We start from the raw sequence: 20676 nt of genomic DNA on the forward strand, positions 1-20676 counted from the left end.
ATGAAGCTGCATGCTAGCCTTAGACTGCCAAATTCTGGACTTACTTTACATGAAAGTGAGATAAATTATCTTATTTTTAAAAATCAAGAACTTCTGTTTCTTAAAATACACCACAAAATGAAAGACAAGAGTACAAGAAGATATTCGCAAACACATATAACTGACGTTGGTTTAGTATCCGTAATGTATAACAAACTTCTACAAATCAATAACAGAAGACAAATAACTCAGTAGAAAAGTGGGCAATAGAAATGAGCAAGTATTTTACAGAAGAGGAAACGTGTGTGGCCAATCAACATGTGAAAAAATGCTCAACCTTTTTAGTAATCGTAGAAAAGTAAATTTCATACCCACAAAGATAATAAAATTTTAAAAGTCTGAAATATCAAATGTTAGCTATGATATGGAGCACTGGGAAATCATACCCTGCTGGTGAGAATGTAAATTTGTATAATCATTTTTGAAAACAATGCTTTGAAGATCCTTACGAAGTTAAGGACTAGTTGTAGTGGGAGTAACTGAACAAGCAAGCTGGAAAGATGGTAGGTTGTAGTTAGAAAATGTAATGTTCGAATTTATGATTTAGGAGGCAGAGAAGTTTGTGTGATGACAAAGTACAAGGTGTGACCTTGCCAGTGGTTGGCTAACGTGGAGGAGTGTTCATTGAAGATAATAAGGTGTGTCAGCCTAGGCCCAATCAGGACAGAGAAACCACAGAGGGATTTGAACATGAAAAGTTTAACATGAAGAATTATTAATAATAACAGGAGATAGGAGTAAGAGGGATTGAGTAGTAAGAAGTAAAGGGAACCCTAAAAGAATATAGGAATAACAGATATAATATATAGTAGCAGACAATATAAAAATAATATATAATAGTCACTACCCCTGAAGCTGTGATAACCCTCCTCTCTACCCGTGGCTGAGATCCAGGCCTTGTTAGAGAAGTTGCTGTAATGCCAAGTCAGTGGAACTTGCTGGACATCCACCCTCTGGATCTTGTTGAAAACGTGCCTCTCTAGGGTGCTGGTTTCCTGTTCACAGGGTGGGTGTCTCACCAGAGACATTTTGCTGCAGAACCACCCAAGCGTGGTGCCAGGGGCAGGTGTTACCTGCTGTGCATTGAGGAAAACAATGCTGCAGAAGATGAGCACTAGGAAAGCTGGGAGCTGGTTGGAGCCTGTGGAGTGAGCACACAGGAAACAGGAAGTGAAACCCCTTCTTCCTGCAATGTCTCTCCACTGCCAGCTACTGATAAATCTGCATATCCTGCCAACTGGCCAAGTAAAACGTATTTAAAGGCCCCAGGTCCCTTTTCACAGAACAAGCATAAAGAGGGGCTGAGAGGTAATACATCAATTACCTATAGAGGAGGTCAAGGAACTGAGTGGTCATGATGTTGGACTGTTGTACTTGTGGTTATTGAAATGACCCAGGTGTTGGCAAAAATTGAGGTGGAGTGGAAGGTTATAAACCAACTTGTTTCTCCATGTGTAACCTTGGTCCACCTGCCTCAGAGTCAAGTGGGATACTTTAATAATACAGATTCCTTTGCCCTGTTGCAGATCTTCTGAACTAGGACTTTGGGGAATAGAGCCCCCAAATCTTTTTAACAGATGTTCAGTAGATTTAAAATTTTAAAAATCCATTATGAATATTTCAGACACATAAAAGGAAAGAAAATAGTATAACTGGTACCAATGTACCCAGCAACCAGTTTTAACAAATATTAACATTTACCTCACTTCCTGTAGATCTCTTTATTTTTAATAAAATGTTACCTATTTTGGCTCAAGTTCCACTCTCATTCTTTTCTCCTTCCTTTCTCACAAGAGGATTATTTTTGTACATTGTTGTTTGTAAATCACTGCTTTAGGTGATGGAGAGTCTTTGAGGATTTTTGAGCAGGGGTATTACACTATCAAAGAGGTACGGAGCACACAACTGTGCTCTGCCAGAGAGTTCATTAGGATGAGAAGATGGAGGTGGGAAAGCCAGTGAGTGAGGGGGCAGGTTTAGTGGCCCAGGGTGTATGGTACTAAGAATCGGAAGTCAAGTGACTGGCCTTTTCTCTTTTTCTCATGCTCTTGTGTGGAGCCTGCTACTTGTTGCGTCACTGTGACCTCTAGTCTTTCAACCCCTCACCCTATTCCCCCAGTTCAACCCCTCTTTTCCATCATCACTTGCTTCCCTATGCAGCCTGGGTTCCACGGTTAGTCATTTCACCCAAATGCTTGCTACTGTCCTGAAATCCCTTGCTCTCTTGACATTTGACCATACCAACCCCAACTTCCAATCTTTATACTAACAGGACCACTTTTTCTGCCTTGAGGAAATAAACTTGCCTTTCTGGTTTCACTTTATTACTTATAGTAATTTGTTATAGTCAGTGTCCAAAATGAGACAGATTTTCATCCAGGTGACCTCACTGGGCTCAAGCCTATTTTGGACGAGGCTGGGCTCCTGAAATTACCCAGGCTTTGTTCTTCACTAGAAAACGTAAATGATACCGCAATAATACTGCCAGATTTGTTTGTCTGTAGAGTACAATTTTGGTGAGCAATTGTGAAAATTGTCCAAATGACATACAAAAATGTGTTTAAGTAGGTCTGACTTGGGAATTTCATTTATCCACAAATAGATCTTATATTTTTTTCTATTACATAGATTTGGTCACAGGTCAAAGGTCAATTACAACTTTTGATTGACCATTCTTATTTTGCCTATACATATAATTACATCAAACCAAACATTTAGATGTCAAATCCTTGTTATAGAACTACTAATAGACACAACAACATAAATCAATCTCAAAATGATAATGTTGAGTGAAAGAAGCCAGGTAAAAGAAATTACCATGCTGCATGCTTCCGTTTATATAAGATTCTAGAAAATGCAAACTGATCTATAGGGACTGAAAGCAGATTGGTGGTGGCCTGGGCTTTGAGGGGAAGGGAGGGAAGAAGGGATTAAAAGGGCACGAGGACACTTTTGGGGGTGACGGAAAGGTTTATCTGGAGTGTGCGTATGTGTACGTGTGATTGTATCCCAGATGTATACATATGTCAAAATTCACCAAATCATACATTTTAAATATGTGCAGTTTATTATGTGTCAATTATACCTCAATAAATAAAAAATCATTAGCAAGGAAAAAGTGTTTATTTTCAGCCATTAAAACAAACAAAAAATCCTTCTTATAATCAAGTAGTGCCTGTACCCAGAAGACCGTATGAGTACATTCATTCATTCATTCATTCAGCATTTTTGAACATCGACTGTGTACCAGGCACTCTGCTGGGAACAGTATTAAACAGGACAGATAAGACCCCTGCTCTAGGGAGGTTACATTCTGGTGGAGGAGACAGATGCACAAGTAGTAATAGTAAAGCGTGATAAGTGTTATGACAGGGCAAGAAGGGGAAGCTTTGCAAACATTTAGCAGGATTATCTAAGGTGCTTATTTGGTAGTAGAAGAGAATTCTGAAGCTTAGCAGGATCCCATGCATAAGGAGGGGCAGTGATGGTGAGTACCATGCCTTTGCCAAGCTAAGGCTGTGCTGTTCAAGTTGCCCTTATCATAGATTTCCCAACAGTATGAGTATTTCAACCGGTTATGAAAGTGTTTGAGAATACTGAAGATCTCTTTTTATAGACCAGTTTTTTTTCAGAGCAGCATTTTTGACTCAAAGTGTTTCTTGTTGGGGAAGCATCAACCTTCCAGACTGTAGTGTAGACAGAGGACAAGTGCTCTTTTATTCTCTAAAGTTCTGTTTTCAAGTGTTTTTTACCCGCTTATATGACTGTGTCTGAGCCTTTGCTAAGGGTACTGCAGCTGGATTGTGTAGTGGAACCATGTCCAGAAAAAGAATTGCTAAAGAATGCAAGTAAACAGGATGTCAGATGTTATCCTTAGCCTATTTCCCTAAACATAGCTTTTTGGCTGCAAAGTAAAATGCCACTCTTCTAGCTTCTGCTTATACAGAGTGATGGCTGACAGCAGGCACAATCTTCATTTGTTTGGCATGTTGTCACCATGCAACTCAACGTGTTTTGCAAGGAATGATCGTGATACACCATCTCCGTGAGACAGTATGAAGACATCCGGCCGTTTCTTGGAAGAACTTTCTCAGCCTACCTTCTTTGAGCCTTGTTGTGCCAGCACAGCTCCCTACGAGGCTCGAATCTGTCTGACCTAAGAGCCAGTTGGCATCTTCCTCTTGACAGAAGCCAGCTTTTCACTGGGGCTAGACTATTTATTGACAGCGTTTTCCCCGACTGGCCCATGAGTGGCTCATTTCTAAGGTCCTCTGAAGTGCTGGCTCACCTCTGTTTTCCAAGAGCACTTGCTTCCTTCTCTCTCCTCCCTCCCCAGCATCCTCCCCACTTCCTTCCCTTACAGCTTCTTGCACTGTTGGGGTTTTGTGTGTGTGTGTGTGTGTGTGCTTCTTCTTTTTTTATCCTAATGAATTTGTTTTGCAGATTTTGAAAAAGAAAACGAGTGCTATCCATGATTTTTACATTCATTCTATTTCCACATCTTTGAATGTGATCTCTGTGGTTTTAAAATTCCATAATTTGAGTGGGTTCCACCGTTGTCTAAGAAAAGTTGTTTCAAAGCTTTGTTCTGCAAGCCCCAGAAGAGAACTCATAAAAAGGAAGACAACAGCAGATGCAATCGCGGATGTGGCTTAGTCCTTGCAGCTGCCCCTGAGAGCTGTTTGGAGCGTACAGTCCTCAGTAATGAATCCAGAAGAGCGAATCGTGACATGGCTTATATCCTTGGGAGTTTTAGATTCCCCCAAAAAGACCATCTGTGATCCGGAAGAGTTCTTGAAGTCCTCGCTGAAAAATGGGGTAGTGCTGTGCAAACTGATCAACAGACTTAGGCCTGGCTCTATAGAAAAGGTAAGGGAAATTTACAGTACCTTGAGGATTGCTTACCACCAGAGAGCAGCAATAATATAACTCTTGAGATGTTCTATTGGGCAGGTCACGGGACTCTCCTTTAATCTCTAAGAGTTAGACATTCTTTCTTACTGTTTCTTTAGTTTGAAAAAGTCAGAAAATGAAATTCTATTGTTTAGTAATTGTCCCAGAAATATCAGTGTACTAAAAACCTGATACCAGGGGACAAGAACACCCGTATCACAAGCTTGCTCTGTCACAGATATACATGTCACAGCTCCCTGTGTACTGAGGGCATGTTCTGAACTTGGGGTACATATGAGTCTGTGTAATAATGGGGTGATTTATAACAGATATTGATGGTGTTTATTGGCAATTTGACTAAAATCAATGTAGATTTTCTTCTCAAGGAGATAAAATATCCATTGAAAGAGAGACTATTTAGCAAGCAGGAAAAATAATCCAAAATGTCACATAAGCTTTGTTAAAACAATAGAAACCAAATATATGTTTCAAATGCAACATGTGTTCAAAGTGAAACTAACGTTACTCTCTTTTAAAAATCCAAAATTTTTATTGTTGAAAACCCATGATCAAAAGGCTGGATAATTTCTAAAGTAGGCACTTTAAGTAAGTTTAACTGTAGAGTCCTACAGTTATTTTCTTAAAGTCAGTGGGGACTGTGACTGTGAGCATAGTTCTTTTGCCTTCTTGAATCAGTTTGTATTTTTATTGAACAGATTTATTTACTTATAATTTCTTAAACTTGAAAAATGGTGATAAAATATTTATAAAATAGAGACAACTGTGATCAAATGTAGAGAATAGCAAAGGGGAAAATATAATTTTAATAAATTGTCATGAGGAGGAGGGAGCAAAGTAATCAATTGAAAGCAAGAACCAAGCTCAAAAAACTGTCTGGGTCTCTCTAATTTGCTATTACCACACTTGGCAAAAAGCATGAGAAAAAGTTTGTAAGTAGAGATCACTTGGGACTAAAGGTTTGGTGACATTTGAAACAAAGACCAACCGTTTAGATTTTCGCATCACTTCCTTCGGTGGTTATTTCTCTTCCTGGATTGACAGCAATGTTGCCCCTTGCCTTAAAGCGCCTACCTATCTAGTCATCAATGAATGAGAAATATGGTATGCTTGGCATGGATGACAGTCTCCAAGTGACATTTGACTATATTTCTCTAGTACTGTCTGGAGCCCCAAACTGAAGCTGACTGCATGAATAACATCAATGACTTCCTGAAAGGATGTGCGACCCTTCAAGTGGAGGTAAGCCTGCCCAGATTGTCTTCCTCGTTGTCATCATTTTTCGCTCTGCTAATTGAGATGGTGGTATAGTAAAAGTGCTTGGTTTATTTTCACTGTTAAACAGAGGAAGCATTGTATGGAAACCATGGTTGAGATTGGTGGTCCCCAGTGGTGGTTGCTAGTTTGTCTTTTCCAGAAACCAGTTCCAAAACAAAGCAAAACAAAATCAAAACTCAAAATACGATATCTTTTAAATACAGCATCCAAGCCGTGAGAGCAGGCTTCCGGTGACAGAGCTTGTGTGGATGTGAGAGCAGGCTTCCGGCGACAGAGCATGTGTGGTGTGCTTCCCTACTAAGGGGAACCAAAAGTGGGCCACTGGCTGCTGCAGAGGGTCACTGCAATCCCCCTGAGTTTGGAAGAGAGGAAAGTCTATTGTCACTTTTTCCCACTTTAGAACACAGACCTTGAAATGCTGAGAGAACCTGGCCCTGAGGTGGAAATTGAATATTAAATTACATTGCATTATCTTATATTATATGCAATATACACAACATGTATAGGGGTTGTTGCTGAAAGGGAGGTGGTACTTTTGCCTGTGTGTTAAGAAGTTACTTAACTTCTCTGTGCCTCAATGTTTTTATCTGTAAAATGGACACAATTATAGCTACCTCATGTGGTTGTCTTAAGGATCAAATGAGATACTGCATAATAATTTAGGCTAAGAGCTCCAACTTCAAAAGATCTATGAGATAATGTATGTAGAGTGTTCATCACAGGACCAGGGACATAAGAAGTGCAGACTTGCGTTAGTAGTACTTTTTGTGGAGAAATACTAGTAGTGGTTTGAGCATGGTCTCTGATGCTAGACTGCTTGGGTTCAAATCTCAGTTCTCTCTCACTAGTACCTTTGTGACCTTGGGCATGTTACTTAATTATGCCTCTATGCCTCAGTCTCCCTAACTGTAAAATGGGAATAATAGCAGCACCTATCTCATAGGATTGGTGTGTGAGATTTCAATGAATCCATGTCCTCGGAAGAGTGCCTGGCACATAGTAAGTGTTTTCCAAGTGTTAGCTATTAGTAGTAAGTAGTAGTACAAGTAGCTTTGTCCTAGATCAACTTTGCTTGCTTCAGAATTTTTCCTCAAGTTAACCAGAGCATCAGGCTATGCTCGTCTCAGAATATTTTATTCTGGGTTTCCCTATTGCCTAATTATAGCTCTGTGTATGTGTGTGTGTGTGTGTGCGTGTGCGCACATGTGTGTGCATGGGCACGTGTATGTGTGCATAGGCACGTGTGTGTCTGGCTTTTGAGGTAGGTGTACCCCGAGACCACTCTATATCCATTACAGAATGATATGTATTACAAACAGATCATGGTATTTTCTTTTTCTATTTGTCAAATAAAAACATGGTGAAGTTGCCAACAATTTCTGCACTCTGAAGCTGCCAGAAGGTATGCTGAGCTTCTTTGCAGTTCTAAGAATACTAGATGATACAGAAACACCTCCTGGGTCTGGCATTGTTGGAGAATGAGTCGTTTCACAAAAGTGGATTTTTCTGATAACTAATGCTTACTACTTTAAGCAACAATGCTTAAGATATTTTATCTACTTTGGATATAAATCTTTCTAAAAAGTATGTCGTAATTTTCATTTTTTAAATAAAAGGCATTGGGCATATTTTTATTATTTTTTGATAATTCAGGCTGGCCTGAACATTGTATGAATATTGTAATAAGGCAATCTCTGGCATCATGGTTAACCACATACCTTCTCTAGTTTCACAGACTTGGGTCAGAGTCTTGGCGTGGTCAGTTACTGACTGTGTGACTATGGGAAACGTTACTTGGCCTCTCTATGCTCCAGTATTCTCATCTATATAATGCAGACATTAGTGATATCTACTGCATACAATTGTTTTAAGGATCAAACGAGATAACGCATCTAAGGTACTTATATAGAACTGCACATAAGACATGCATAATAGCTGCTTGCTGTTACTGCAATTATTAGGTAGTATTGTATGCAAAATTATGCCTGTATTGGGAGCTATATTGAGGCACTCCTAGAACCCTGAGGGAAGTCAATAAAATCAATACATAAGGAATGAGACTGAAAGCTGAGCTGGGTGCACCCAGCAGCCAAGAATACTGACCATCCAGTCTCAAGCTCCTGGGTAGCTAAGAGACAGACCTAAACACAAATATTTGAAAATTTTAAAAAATTATTTTTTATTGAATATATTTGACATATAACATTGTGTAAATTTAAGGTGCACAACGTGTTCCTTTGATACATTTATATATTGTAATATGATTGCCATTGTAGCAATATTGATCACATTACATAATTATAGTACAATATTGTTGTCTATGGTCACTATACCGTGTGTTACATCAGTGTGACTTATTTACTAGTCGTACAAGTTTGTACACTTAAACAACATCAATTTTTGTCCTCCCAGCCCCCATTCCCTGGGAACCACCATTCTATTCTGTTTTTTTTGAGTTTGACTTTTTGAGATTCCACATATAAGTGAAATCATACAGTACTTGTCTTTTTCTGTCTGACTTATTTCACTTAGCATAACACCCTCAAGGTCCATCCACTTTGTCACAAATGGTACAATTTTATCTTTTTTATGGCTGAGTAGTATTCCATTGCATATATATACCACATCTTTTTTTATCCATTCATCCGTTGATGGGCATTTGCGTTGTTTCCATATCTTGTCACTTTAGACAGAGTATCTCTCAGGTCTAAAGTACCTAACACAGGGGCTGGCCCCATGGCTTAGCGGCTAAGTTCACGCGCTCCGCTACTGGCAGCCCGGGTTCAGATCCCGGGCATGCACCGACACATCGCTTCTCCAGCCATGCTGAGGTCTCGTCCCACAGACAGCAACTAGAAGGATGTGCAGCTATGACATACAACTATCTACTGGGGCTTTGGGGAAAAAAAAAAGAGGAGGATTGGCAATAGATGTTAGCTCAGAGCCGGTCTTCCTCAGCAAAAAGAGGAGGATTAGCATGGATGTTAGCTCAGTGCTGATCTTCCTCACAAAGAACAAAAAAAAAAAAAATAAAGTACCTAACACAGTGCCTACTATAGGACATGCTGAATAGATTTTTGTTGATGCCATAAAACTGTTAACGTACAAAAAGCAAGAAGAGCAGGGCTTGACTATTGTCCAAAACACACTATCATTTATCTGAAGAAAGAGTGCCAGCTTGAAATGGTCGGTTTGGAAATGCAGAAAAATGAAGCCAGGGATGCAGCAGCACACAGACGATTTGAGTATCAACTGTGGGGCATGGTGACCGTGTTAAAGGGCCGTTGTCTTCTGACCCTTTAGGTGCCCAGTTGGCCTCCATCTCTGTGTTCTCATAGGACTATAGTGTCTTAGGGTCTCTAGAGATCACACAACTTGCAACTGGTCAGGGAAGTCTGCTGAGACACCTGGGGAGAAAAGCACTCTCTAAAGTGCTTCCCCAACTTGGACAATACCCTTAGAGACACAAAGGTTTTTAAAATTTTGATGAAGTCAAATTCCTCTATTTTTCTTTTGTTGCTTGTGTTTGGGTATCATATCTAAGAAACCATTGCTTAAAGCAAGGTCATGAAAATTTACGCCTATGTTTTCTTTTAAGAGTGTTATAGTTTTAGCTGTTACATTTAGGTCTTTGATCCATTTTGAGTTAATTTTTGTATATAATGTGAGGTATGGGTCCGAATTCGTTCTTTTACATATGGATATCCAGTTGTCTGAAAGCCATTTGTGGAAAATCCTATTCTTTCTCCCACTGAATCGATTAATGTAGCAAGAGTCCTCCAATTTTGTTCTTCATTTTTAAAATCATTTTGGCTCTTCTGGATCCCTTGTGTGCCCCTATGGATTTTAGGATCAATCTGTCCATTTCTGCCAAAAAGCAAGCTGGAATTTTGATAGGGGTTGTGTTATCTGTATATCACTTTGGGGAGTATTGCCATCTTAACAATATTAAGTCTTCTGATCCGTGAACGCAGCATGTCTATCCATTTATTTATTTCCATTTATGTCTTTTTAAATATCATTCAACAATATTTTGTAGTTTCAGTGTACATGCCTTGTACCTCCTTGGTTCAATTTATTCCCAAGTATTTTATTCTTTTTGATACTATTGTAAATGAAATTTTCTTAACTCCATATTTGGATTGTTCATTGCAAGTGTATGGAAATACAATTGATTTTTATATATTGATCTTGTATCCTTCAACTTTGCTGAACTTGTTCATTAGTTTTAATAGTTTTTTTTTTTTGCTTCCTTGTGGTTTTCTTGTACAAGATCTGTACATATGTATATCTGTGCAAAGAGACAGTGTTACCTCTTCCTTTCCAATTTGGATGCCTTTTATTTCATTTTCTTGCCTAATTTGCCTGGCTAGAGCATTCAGTACAATGTTGAATAGAAGTGACGAGAGTGCACATCCTAGTCTTGTTTTTGTCTTAGGGAGAAGGTTTCAGTCTTTCACTATTAAGTATGATGTTAGCTGTGGGTTTTTCATAGATGCCCTTTATCAGTTTGAAGGAGATCCTTTCTATTCCTAGTTTGTTGAGTGTTTTTTCATAAAAGGGTACTAGATTTTGTCAAATGCTTTTTCTGCATCTGTTAAGATGACTATTGGCTTTTGTTCTTTATTATATTGCTATGTTGTATTACATTGATTAATTTTCATATGTTAAATAAATTTTGCATTCCTGGGATAAATCCCAGTGGGTCATGTTGTAATATGCACATAGATATTTGTGCACATCTGTGATTATTCTTGAAGCATCTTTCTTCATAGAAATGAAATTACTGTTTCAAGATTTGATAGATAGTCTCAAATTCCTCTACAAAAATGCTATATGAAGTTATACTCCCACAATAGTGTAGAAAGTGCCTTCTTCCTCATGTCCCTGGCAGCACTTGATATTATTTATCTTTAATGTTTGCTAAAATGTTGGGTGAAAATGGTATTTCACTTATTGCTATAATTTGAATTTCCTGATTCCTAGTGAGTTTGGACATCTTCTCACCCCCTTATAGTCCATTTGTATTTCCTTTCCTGTGAACCAAATATATCTTTCTTATTTGTTTACAAATGATGAAGGCAGGGAGGACACTCAGGCCTCAAGAGAAAATCTTCCAGAACATATGGGAACATCCTCATGTCTAGAGTGTCACTAATGTGAGCAGGAAGTCCCTTGACAACACTATTCTAGCAATGGTAGTTTTGTTTTTGTTCCGCCTTTGAACTTGGTGGGAGTCAGGGACATATACAGTTCTTATGATCATTCAAGTGGCCTGGGTGGTACCTCTCTGCCTGCATTGTCCTGGCTCCAGCCCCATGAATGATTGGTCTGTGACAGCTCTAGTCCTGTGGTTTTCCTTTCAGCCAGGCTTTCCCCCCATCTCATCCCCAGCAGGTACTCCTGCTTTGTCCCCTGCCACCCTTACTACCAGCCCATTGCCAGGGACACCCTGCCATCTCCTATTCTGCTCCTGGGCCAAGCCTACTTTGTAAAAAGATGTTTGCTTCATGAAGGATATCATTGAATGTATATGAGGCTCAGTTAGTGCTTCTTTCTCTCTTTCTCTTTCTCTCCCTCCCTCTTTCCTTTTCTCTCTCTCTCTCTTTCCAGTGCCAGCTGGTATCAGTATGGCTTTTTCTTTGCCCCCACCCCCTCATTGCCTCCTGTCTCCCTGAGTCACTCCATCTGCCTTGTCACTGGAACAGCATGGGTGCCCTCCCCAAAGTAGGGCTTGTGGGATGGACGATTTGCCACTTCCCAGGGGCTGCTCTGCAGGGAAGCAGTTCTGGAAGGAAGGCAGCTCTACTAATGATCATGAGTCAAGGCTAAATCTCGGGTAAGAGAGCTCCAGCTCTAGGAGAGCAGAACCTCCCTGGAGGAGTTAGGCACAAGGCCAGGAACTAACCAGGAGCTGTAATGGGTATCAGCAGACCTTCTTTCAAGCCCTGGCCCTGCTACTTGTATGAAGTCAGAGTCCCCTTCTCTAGGCCTTGGTTGACTTATCCGTAAAATGAAGAGACTAGAACAGGGATTGGTAATGCCTAACTGTTGGACACTTTCTAACTGGCCTGATTCCATCAGTTTCCACTGGGCAAAGCTTTGTATATTTAGCTGCTCAATTTGAGCCAGTGGGAAGACTAAAGAGGATTTTGGTAAGTTTTTTTTTCCCCCCTATTGAGCAAATCTGACACTCCTCATGGAATTTCCATGAGTTACAGTAAGTGACACACATGACTCTGGCCATCCTACTCTTTTACCGACTGCATTGTATTTCTGTAAACATTGGACTTCAAGTAAGGTTGTAAATATTTCCCATCTATCACGAACCTTTTTACTCTCCCTCATAGAGCCTATTTGATTTGGGGCCTGTTATCAGAGAGCCCAGGAAGGACACTCAGGATAGTTCAAGGAAGGGAGGTATGTGGAAAGCGCTTCCTTGCTTGGGTGTCTCAGCGGCTCATCATAGAGCTTGGAGGTAACCGAGTTGCACCTGGGGGTGGAGAAAGAAGTGGGCCACCAGGAAAGGCTAGTCTGTGAGGCCCGGATTCCCGCCCGAGGCTCTGGCAGTGGCCCGCAGCAGGCCAGGCGCCGGCAGCCCTGGGCTAGGGACTGAACCAGGCGGCAGCAGCATGCGCAGTGTGGCCGCCGCCGCTACACCGCGGCTTCTGTTGCTGCCACGGCTACCCGGGCTGCCGCCGCTGCTGCTGCTGCTGCTCTGCCCTGCGCCGCTGTCACTTCCAGTTCCTACTTCAGCGATCCAGGTCCGGGTCACTGCTTCCCCACCGCTGGCCGGGTCCCTCCAGGCCGCTCTCTCTCCCGGGCTCTGGCTCTGGGCAGGAGGGGGCCCGCGCGGGCAGCTGAGCGGGGTCCGGAGGAGCCGCGAAGGCAGGTTCCCTGGGCAGCCGCTCCCCGCCCGCCGCCGCCCCGCGCGCCCTGCCCAGCTTGCCGCCAGCGCACCCAGCGGGACGCGTCTCCCGCACCCCGCCGTCGGCCCGCGGTCCTCCGCCCGCCAAGCGGCAAGGCTCTGGAAGCAAGAACTTGGCGGCAAGAATCTAGCTTCCCTTTAGATAAAAAAAAAAAAAAAAGAAAGGCATTAAAAAAAAAAAAAAGGCATTAAAAAAAAAAATCCCTGGACTGGAAAGGTTGCGGGCGCGGCACGGAGTTTGGAGACGGGCGCCCCCTCCTCGCCCGCGTCCAGGAGCAAAGTTGCAGCCGCCCCTCCCCGCCCGGGCGAGCCGAGCCCAGCTCTCCAGTTTCGCCCTGGTGGCGGCCGCGCTCGGGGCAGGGTCCCAGCTCCGGCTGGGTTGAAGGGTTCCCGCAGCCTTGGCACAGGCTCGCCGCCCGCTCGCCGGCCCCGTGACTCGGGAGGGCGAGCCGCTTCCAGGAGGCGGTGGCGGAGCGGCTGGAGTGAGCGAGCAGTCGGAGGACAAGCGGGCAGCGGCCGAGCCAGGTGACCTGCCTGGGGGCAACGGGTCAGGGGAAGGGGAGAGCGCGAGGGCCGGGGGTGGTGCCGAAGGACCCCCGTTGGAGAGGAGCCGCCCTTCCTCCCCCTGCTGTGGCTCCCAGCCCCAGCCGCGGGGTCCGCTCTCTGCCAGGGCCTCACAGTGCGCTGAGATCCCGGGTGCCGGGAGGGGGGGCGGGGGCCGCGGGCGCAGAGTGAGGACGCGCCAAACTTAGGGGCGAGTTGTCCGGCTCTGCCCGCAAGGTTTGCATCAGACCGGATTCCTTCTTTCCCCCGGAACCAGGGCAGGGGTCAACAGTACTATTTTTGATACTAATTTGATGCCCCCCCACCATCCCTGGCATCCGTACATTTGGGGATATTTTCGGTGTTGAGTACACAGGTCTGTCGCAGGAATGGTTTGTGGATGGGGAAAGACTTGTACTCTACAAGATATTTCAACGTGCCCATAGTTAATTTCGAGTTTTCATTTTCCAGTCATTTAGGAACCCAACAGGTATTTGAGCTATTTTATTTCTTAGCTCTAGAGTGGAGAGCCCTTAAGTTTCTCTCTCTCTTCAAAAATCTTATATTTTTATTTTCGGTTCGTTATTGTTTTTGGATATAAGGGTGACTCATATGATTTTTTTTCTTAATGTGTAGTGAGAGTAAAGGTAAAGGAATATATTTTTCTATGCAACTATGTATATTTTTGTCAATAAAACGATGTAAACCAAAAACCATAACAGAATAGGATAAATTTCAGTTGCTATTCTGTAAAGTATTAAATTTTGAAGCAAAATTCTAAGATCCAAGCCGCTTTTCTAACTTATATTTGCCTGGAAACCCCACAATTTGTCCTTGAACTTCCTATCTTAATTTTGACATTGCCCATGGTAAGAGGAGCTCCGATGACATCATTTGCTCCAGCCACAGTTCTGGTGTTCCGTGACTGAGAGCACCTCTCTCCAAAACATAAGGCCTGGGCCTGCCCTTGTACTTCAGCTGAGGCATTTCCAAGGATTTCTCTTAAGCAAAGTATTTTGCTACATGCCAGGCAGTGCTGCAGTCCCTTCTTACATAAGCCAGCCTCAGGCTGATGTAGTCTCTGGTGTGCTTGGAGCAGTTAATATCAGCGAGTTCTCAGTCTTCGAGAGTGGTGATGGTTGGTGATTCGAGTTTGGAACAAAGTAAATTTCCAGCTGGTATTCTCATCTTGCATTTCTTTGCTGCTTAATTTTTTGGAATGCCTACTACTTATCTTATCTGAAACTCGCTGTGCCCTTGTAAGGGATGTAGGAGAGATGGCATTACTTTCATTTGACAGAAAAACAGAAAAGTGTAGTTAACCAAAGTCATACAGCTTACCAGTGAAAGCAACAAAACTCTAACCTGGATCTCCTGCTCTCAGCCCAGGGTTTTGCTTTGTTTGTTTGTTTGTTCTTACTAAAACATGATATTTTATACAAAAGTGTTTCATTTGGCACATTTTATGGATGGTATGTCTTCCAAGCTACTAACACAGGGCTGGCAATATTCTTAGGCGTGAGGACAGGAGAAAGCTTTCCAAAGGAGGGTCTGTGGTTTATATTTACCTACAGTCTGCCTCCTCTCCATTCATCTTCGGGAATAGCAGGTGCTGAACAGAGTGAGTGACTAGAGCCCAGAAATGTCCGATGTTTGTTTGACATCATTAGTCCGAGTATAACATTACTTCAGTCTTTACAAAGAAACTCATTCAGGAGGAGAAATTGGAGAGCGTGAGTTCTGTTCGTTTACAGCAATCTGTTCATCACTGTCCTTAGGAACTTAGACGCAAAGGAAGAAAATAAATTGAGTACCTACCATTTCTCAAACACCTACTACGTCCTAGGTACTGTGCTGGGTGCTTTATTTAATCCTCACAACAATACTGGGAGGGAGGTGGTAGCATGCCCATTATACAGCGGTGGAAACTGAGGTTTGGGGATCATCCAGACAAATGCCCCATGCTGCCAGTGCAAAACAGACCAGAATGTCATCACTGATGTACCTTACTCCAGAACTCATTCCCTTTGCCATGTGCCAGGCCGTACCCCCAAAGGAATTATTGATAAATCAGGAACACCTAGCCCCTTGGTTTTCAGACAAGGCTGTGCATTAGAGCCACCTGGGGTGCTTTTAAAAAATACAAATGTTGGAGTCCCCTCCACTGAGCTTCTGGGTTAACTGGTTTGCAGTGAGGCCCAAGCCTCCTTGGTATTTCTTTTTTTTTTTTTTCTAATGTTGAAGTAAACTTTATGTTGAAGTATAACATGAATTCAGGAAATTGCACAAATCCAAAGTATATAGTTTGATGAATCTTTACAAATTGAACACATCCATATAATCAGCACACTAATTAAGAAACAACGTTATCAGCATCCAGAAGCCACCCTCGTGCCCCTTCCCAGTCACTACCCCTCACCAACAAGCACCACTGCCGTGACTTTTAAGACAATAGATTTGTTTGCTCTTGGGCTGGCCCTGTGGCGTAGCGGTTAAGTGCACGCGCTCCGCTGCTGGCAGCCCGGGGTTCGGATCCCAGGCGCGCACGGAGGTACCGCTTGTCAGGCCATGCTGTGGCGGCATCTCACATAAAGTTGGAGGACGATCAGCACGGATGTTAGCCCAGGGCCAGTCTTCCTCAGCAAAAAGAGGAGGATTGGCATGGATGTTAGCTCAGGGCTGATCACAAAAAAAAAAAAAAAAAAAAGATTCGTCTGTTCTGGTTTGGTACTTTACATGAGTGGATGGAATCATGCAGTATGTACTCATTTGTATCAGGTTTCTTTCAGTCAGGGTAATATTTGTACAAGTCACCCATGTTGTGGTGGATACTGGTGGTTCTTTTTTATTGCTAGTAGTATTCCATCATGTGGATGTACCATATTTTGTTTATCCATTCACCTGTTGATGGACATCTGGGTTGTTTCCAGTTTGGGGTTGCTATGGACAATGCTACTATGAATATCCTTGTGTATGTCTCCTGGTGCACATTTCTGTTGAGTTTATACATAGGAATGGAACTACTGGATCATAGGGTATGTATATGTTCAGCTTGAGTAGATACCACCCAACAGTTTTCCAGAGTGGCCAGGTTTTGTTATTATTTTGTTTTGAAAGTTTCCCAAGTGATTCTAATGTGCAGCCAGAGTTGAGAACCGTTTCCCTAGTTTATCTAGACTTCAGCAATCTAGCAATCTCCTGTGTCTACCACCTAGCTGAGAACCATAAAGAAAGATACCAGCTTCCTCCTCATCCTAGGATCTTGTAGAAAATCTTCTCTGCTGGATTGGGCAGATATCGTCCATTTTCCCATAATCCCTTGTGCCAAACTACCTTTATGCTGCCCGCCCACTCTCACTATGGTAATCTGTGGACACATTTCTCTCTCTACTCATCTTGGAACTTCTCAAAGGCAGGAACCAGAGCTTGATCATCCTTATAACTCCAGCACTCAGTACAGAATGTGGCACATAGCAGATGCTCAATAAATGTTTATTGAATAAATGATTGATAGAATGATTGAATGGTCAGAGAAGGTCTGGGCTGCAAAAGAGATGCCCCATCTTTGCACTAAGACTTATGCACTTTATTTCTAGGAGACTGCCTCAGGCCTTCACTCAGAGCCTAATTACTTCTACTTATCCAAGCATGTTGGAATTATGGGTAATTTGGTTGCTCATCCCAAAACAGATTAGAAACAGCAAATTAGATTAGGTGAGATAAGGTATGTGGAAGCACTTTGTGAACTGGAAAAACAGCATCTAAATAGAAAGTTGTGATAAAGGGAGAAGAGGCCACTGCTGTCGATTAGATACTCTGGCAATGGCAGAAAGATTATATATGTATGTATAACATGGAAGAAATGAAATCAACGGCACATCAGGAAAGGAGACAGAAAAACTATAAAAAGCGGACCCCCGAACATATAACCATCTGAGGCCTTTCCATGTGGGATCAGGCAACTTAACCGTGCGAAGTGGTTTAGTGGCTAGAATTTGTGACTTTCCCTACCTTGGGCTGGGTTTGATTCCTGGTCAGAGAAACCTTTGTTCTTGAGAAGTAGGATAGTAGTGCAGTGGCTAACAGCTGGGCTTTGGACTTGAACTGACCTGGGTTAGCCACTTGTTAGGTGTGTGCTAGCTTCCTTGGTGACAGTGGTAGGAAATATTAGGTATATGCTACTTTATTAGTAGTGGGTATATGCTATCTCTTAGTGTTAAATGACAGAAAGCAAGTAAAACACTTAGCACAGTGCCTGGCATTGAGTAAACTCTCAATAAGACCTAGTTCCTAATTGGAATTTTAATATATCCCAGTAGACTAATGTTCACAAATGGTAATATTGCATTTTCAAAAAAAGTTCACTCAGTTCAGTTATGTTAAGCAAACCTCATTTAAGAAGTGAGTCATGCTTTGTAGCAAGATTTCCTTTTGAAATCTTAACATTAAAAAAAACCTTGGATACAGGAAAGGGTAAACTGTGGGCTCTGTGGAATGATGGCTTCTCCAAGCGTTCTGAGTCTTTACACTAGTTACATTGAGAATTTAGACAGGGGTGAAACTTAAAACAGGAAAAACAAAATCCAGCCATCTTGTTTCTCAGTTCCCAGCTTTATTTGGCAGAGACCGCTTGTTTTTGGAAAAACGTTTTAAAAAAATAAAGTCAAAGGTAAAATCTGTCCCATACTCAACACCCCTCTTTCAAAGGCAAAGTTGAATGTTTCTGGGAATTTTAGATGACTAGCCATGGCAGGCTTCGCCTCCGTGTTCAGGTTTAACAGCAGAAATGAATCCTTTCAACATTATTAACATCTTTCACTCACTAATTGAAGTGCTTTTTTCTGGACTTGAAATTCTCAGTGCCTCGCATCATAGAAAATAATTCGAATTTAGACTACAGTGTGTTGAAATGTGTTTAAAATTAGTTATATGCCATATTTAATTTGTTTATGTATTTTATTTGAAAGGCTACATAAAGACAGTTTAAATTTCAGTGATATTGTAGCCCAATGATATCCATAGAACAGAGACTGGGATTTTTAACTGTAATTTCTGACAATATACGTGTAATCTTACGAGTTTTGTGAACTGGTTATAAAAGTTCATGGCAAGTCTCCAACTTATTGTCTTGCTGTTGTTCTCAATGCTTAGAGTGGCCAGTTTTTAACTGCTGAAAACAATTTGTATATGGTTTCCTTTATAACAACTCAGGACTAGAAATATGTTTGGAGTTCTAGTTCTACAGAGGAACTGGAGAAGACAAAGCAACTTCTTTAGCTACCATTTTGTGTGCTAATAATAGAAACAGTTTGGATGGATTCCTCTTGGAATTGAAAAATCAGGAAAGTTTTTCACTCTTTTCTAGTCTATGCATGAACTAGAAAAATGTGAAAAAAAGAATATTTTCAGTTTCTCATGTTCACCTGGATGAAATAGTTTAATCTTTGTATCTTCTAAAAGAAACATATTTATTTTATAATTACAAGAGCTTGAAATTTAAAAACACACCCCAGAGCAAGATGCTTATTGTTTTATTAAATGAAACAATTCAACAAATTTTTTTTTGCTCTTGGGGATGACTGACAAAAACATTCCCTCTTGCCCCCAGGAAATAAGTAATAAACCTGTTGAACTGGGCGTAGTTGAGGGGGAAAATCAAAATGAATTGCCTCTATACGAAAAAACACAGTATGTAATACTTAAAAAGAAAAAGTCATTTCTTAATTGGGTTAAATGCATATTGGTAATACCAAAAGGACTGCATTTTGTTAGAAAATTTGATCGATTGCATCTTCCCGACATGAGATGTAAAAGTTATCTTGTTTTAAATCTAACTTGCTCTAATTTGGTTTTAATGCTGATTCTAATCCAGGCTGTTTCTCGGGGCAACAGAGCACAATATAGCTCTTCATTAAAACCAATGTGGGGCTGGCCCGGTGGCGCAAGCGGTTAGGTGCGCGCGCTCCACTGCGGTGGCCCGGGGTTCGCCAGTTTGGATCCCGGGCGCGCACCGATGCACTGCTTGGCAAGCCATGCTGCATATAAGGTGGAGGAAGATGGGTACGGATGTTAGCCCAGGGCCAGTCTTCCTGGGCAACAAAAGAGGAGGATTGGCAGATGTTAGCACAGGGCTGATCTCCTCACACACACAAAAACAAACAAACAAAACAAAACACCATCTTGGCCAGCTATCCCCTACTCCAGCCCCATTCTAATTTGGTCATACGTTATCATTGAGGCGGCCGCCAGGGATCAGTCTGAGAGGTGAAGACGTTGCCAGCATAGCATAAAGTATGCAGAGCCATTGGTGATGACACTGGAGTTAGTACCAAAAGGAAGTGTAAGATCTGGCCTTTGAATTGCAAATGAAGTAGTGTGAGGGCACTTGCCAGTTTCTTAGGGCCTTTGCTTACTAACTTTTCAGAGGGATATGTCCACTCAGTCCAGAAGCTGCTCCATATCTGCATTTCACCATTGACATTGCCACTTCCTCTGCTGTCATCTGCAAGAAAGACTTATGACACCAGACATCTGGCTGATTAGCTCCAGGCTTTGTCATACTCTGGCAAACTGTACCCTACCAGCCAGAGGGGTGTATGGGTTCAGAGATGTGGATCATCCGAAACAGCCTATAGTCACGTGTCACTTCTATTTGACTTCTGGCAGAAGATTTACCTTCCTAATTAAGTTCTGCTTAGACAAACAGAGTAAAATCCTAGCTTTATACTTTCTTGGGGACTTGAATATTGTTACAGAGATCAGACATGTCAATTGAGGGATTGAATAGGGCAATAGGGAAAAGAAGGAATTAAATTAAGGTGAGATGAAATGCAGCAGTTTGCAAAGCAGTGAGGTGCAAACTGTGATTAAGGACTTGTCTCACCCTAGACAATAACATACAGGTTTCCCTACCCCTTAGAAGTGTGGACATTATTTTAAGAAGCATCTTTAAGATGTCAAGCTCTTAACATCTTTTA

At 41.9% G+C, this 20676-nt stretch overlaps 1 protein-coding gene across 5 annotated transcripts in view; it reads left to right on the forward strand.

Annotated features, from left to right (window-relative positions):
• The first annotated feature begins 4728 nt into the window (after positions 1–4728).
• ARHGEF6 (Rac/Cdc42 guanine nucleotide exchange factor 6) overlaps positions 4729–20676 on the forward strand; it is a 106200-nt gene continuing 90252 nt past the window's right edge. For all 5 annotated transcript variants that reach the window (XM_004441633.3, XM_087426828.1, XM_087426829.1 and 2 more), the window contains exons 1-2: positions 4729–4908; positions 6109–6192. In XM_004441633.3, the coding sequence (XP_004441690.1) occupies positions 4744–4908; positions 6109–6192 (249 nt within the window). In that variant the 5' untranslated portion in view covers positions 4729–4743. The remainder of the gene's footprint in view (positions 4909–6108; positions 6193–20676) is intronic.

The sequence above is a fragment of the Ceratotherium simum genome, chromosome X (assembly GCF_057802395.1).
Source record: "Ceratotherium simum simum isolate JZ-2026a chromosome X, ASM5780239v1, whole genome shotgun sequence".
NCBI classification, from domain to species: domain Eukaryota; kingdom Metazoa; phylum Chordata; class Mammalia; order Perissodactyla; family Rhinocerotidae; genus Ceratotherium; species Ceratotherium simum.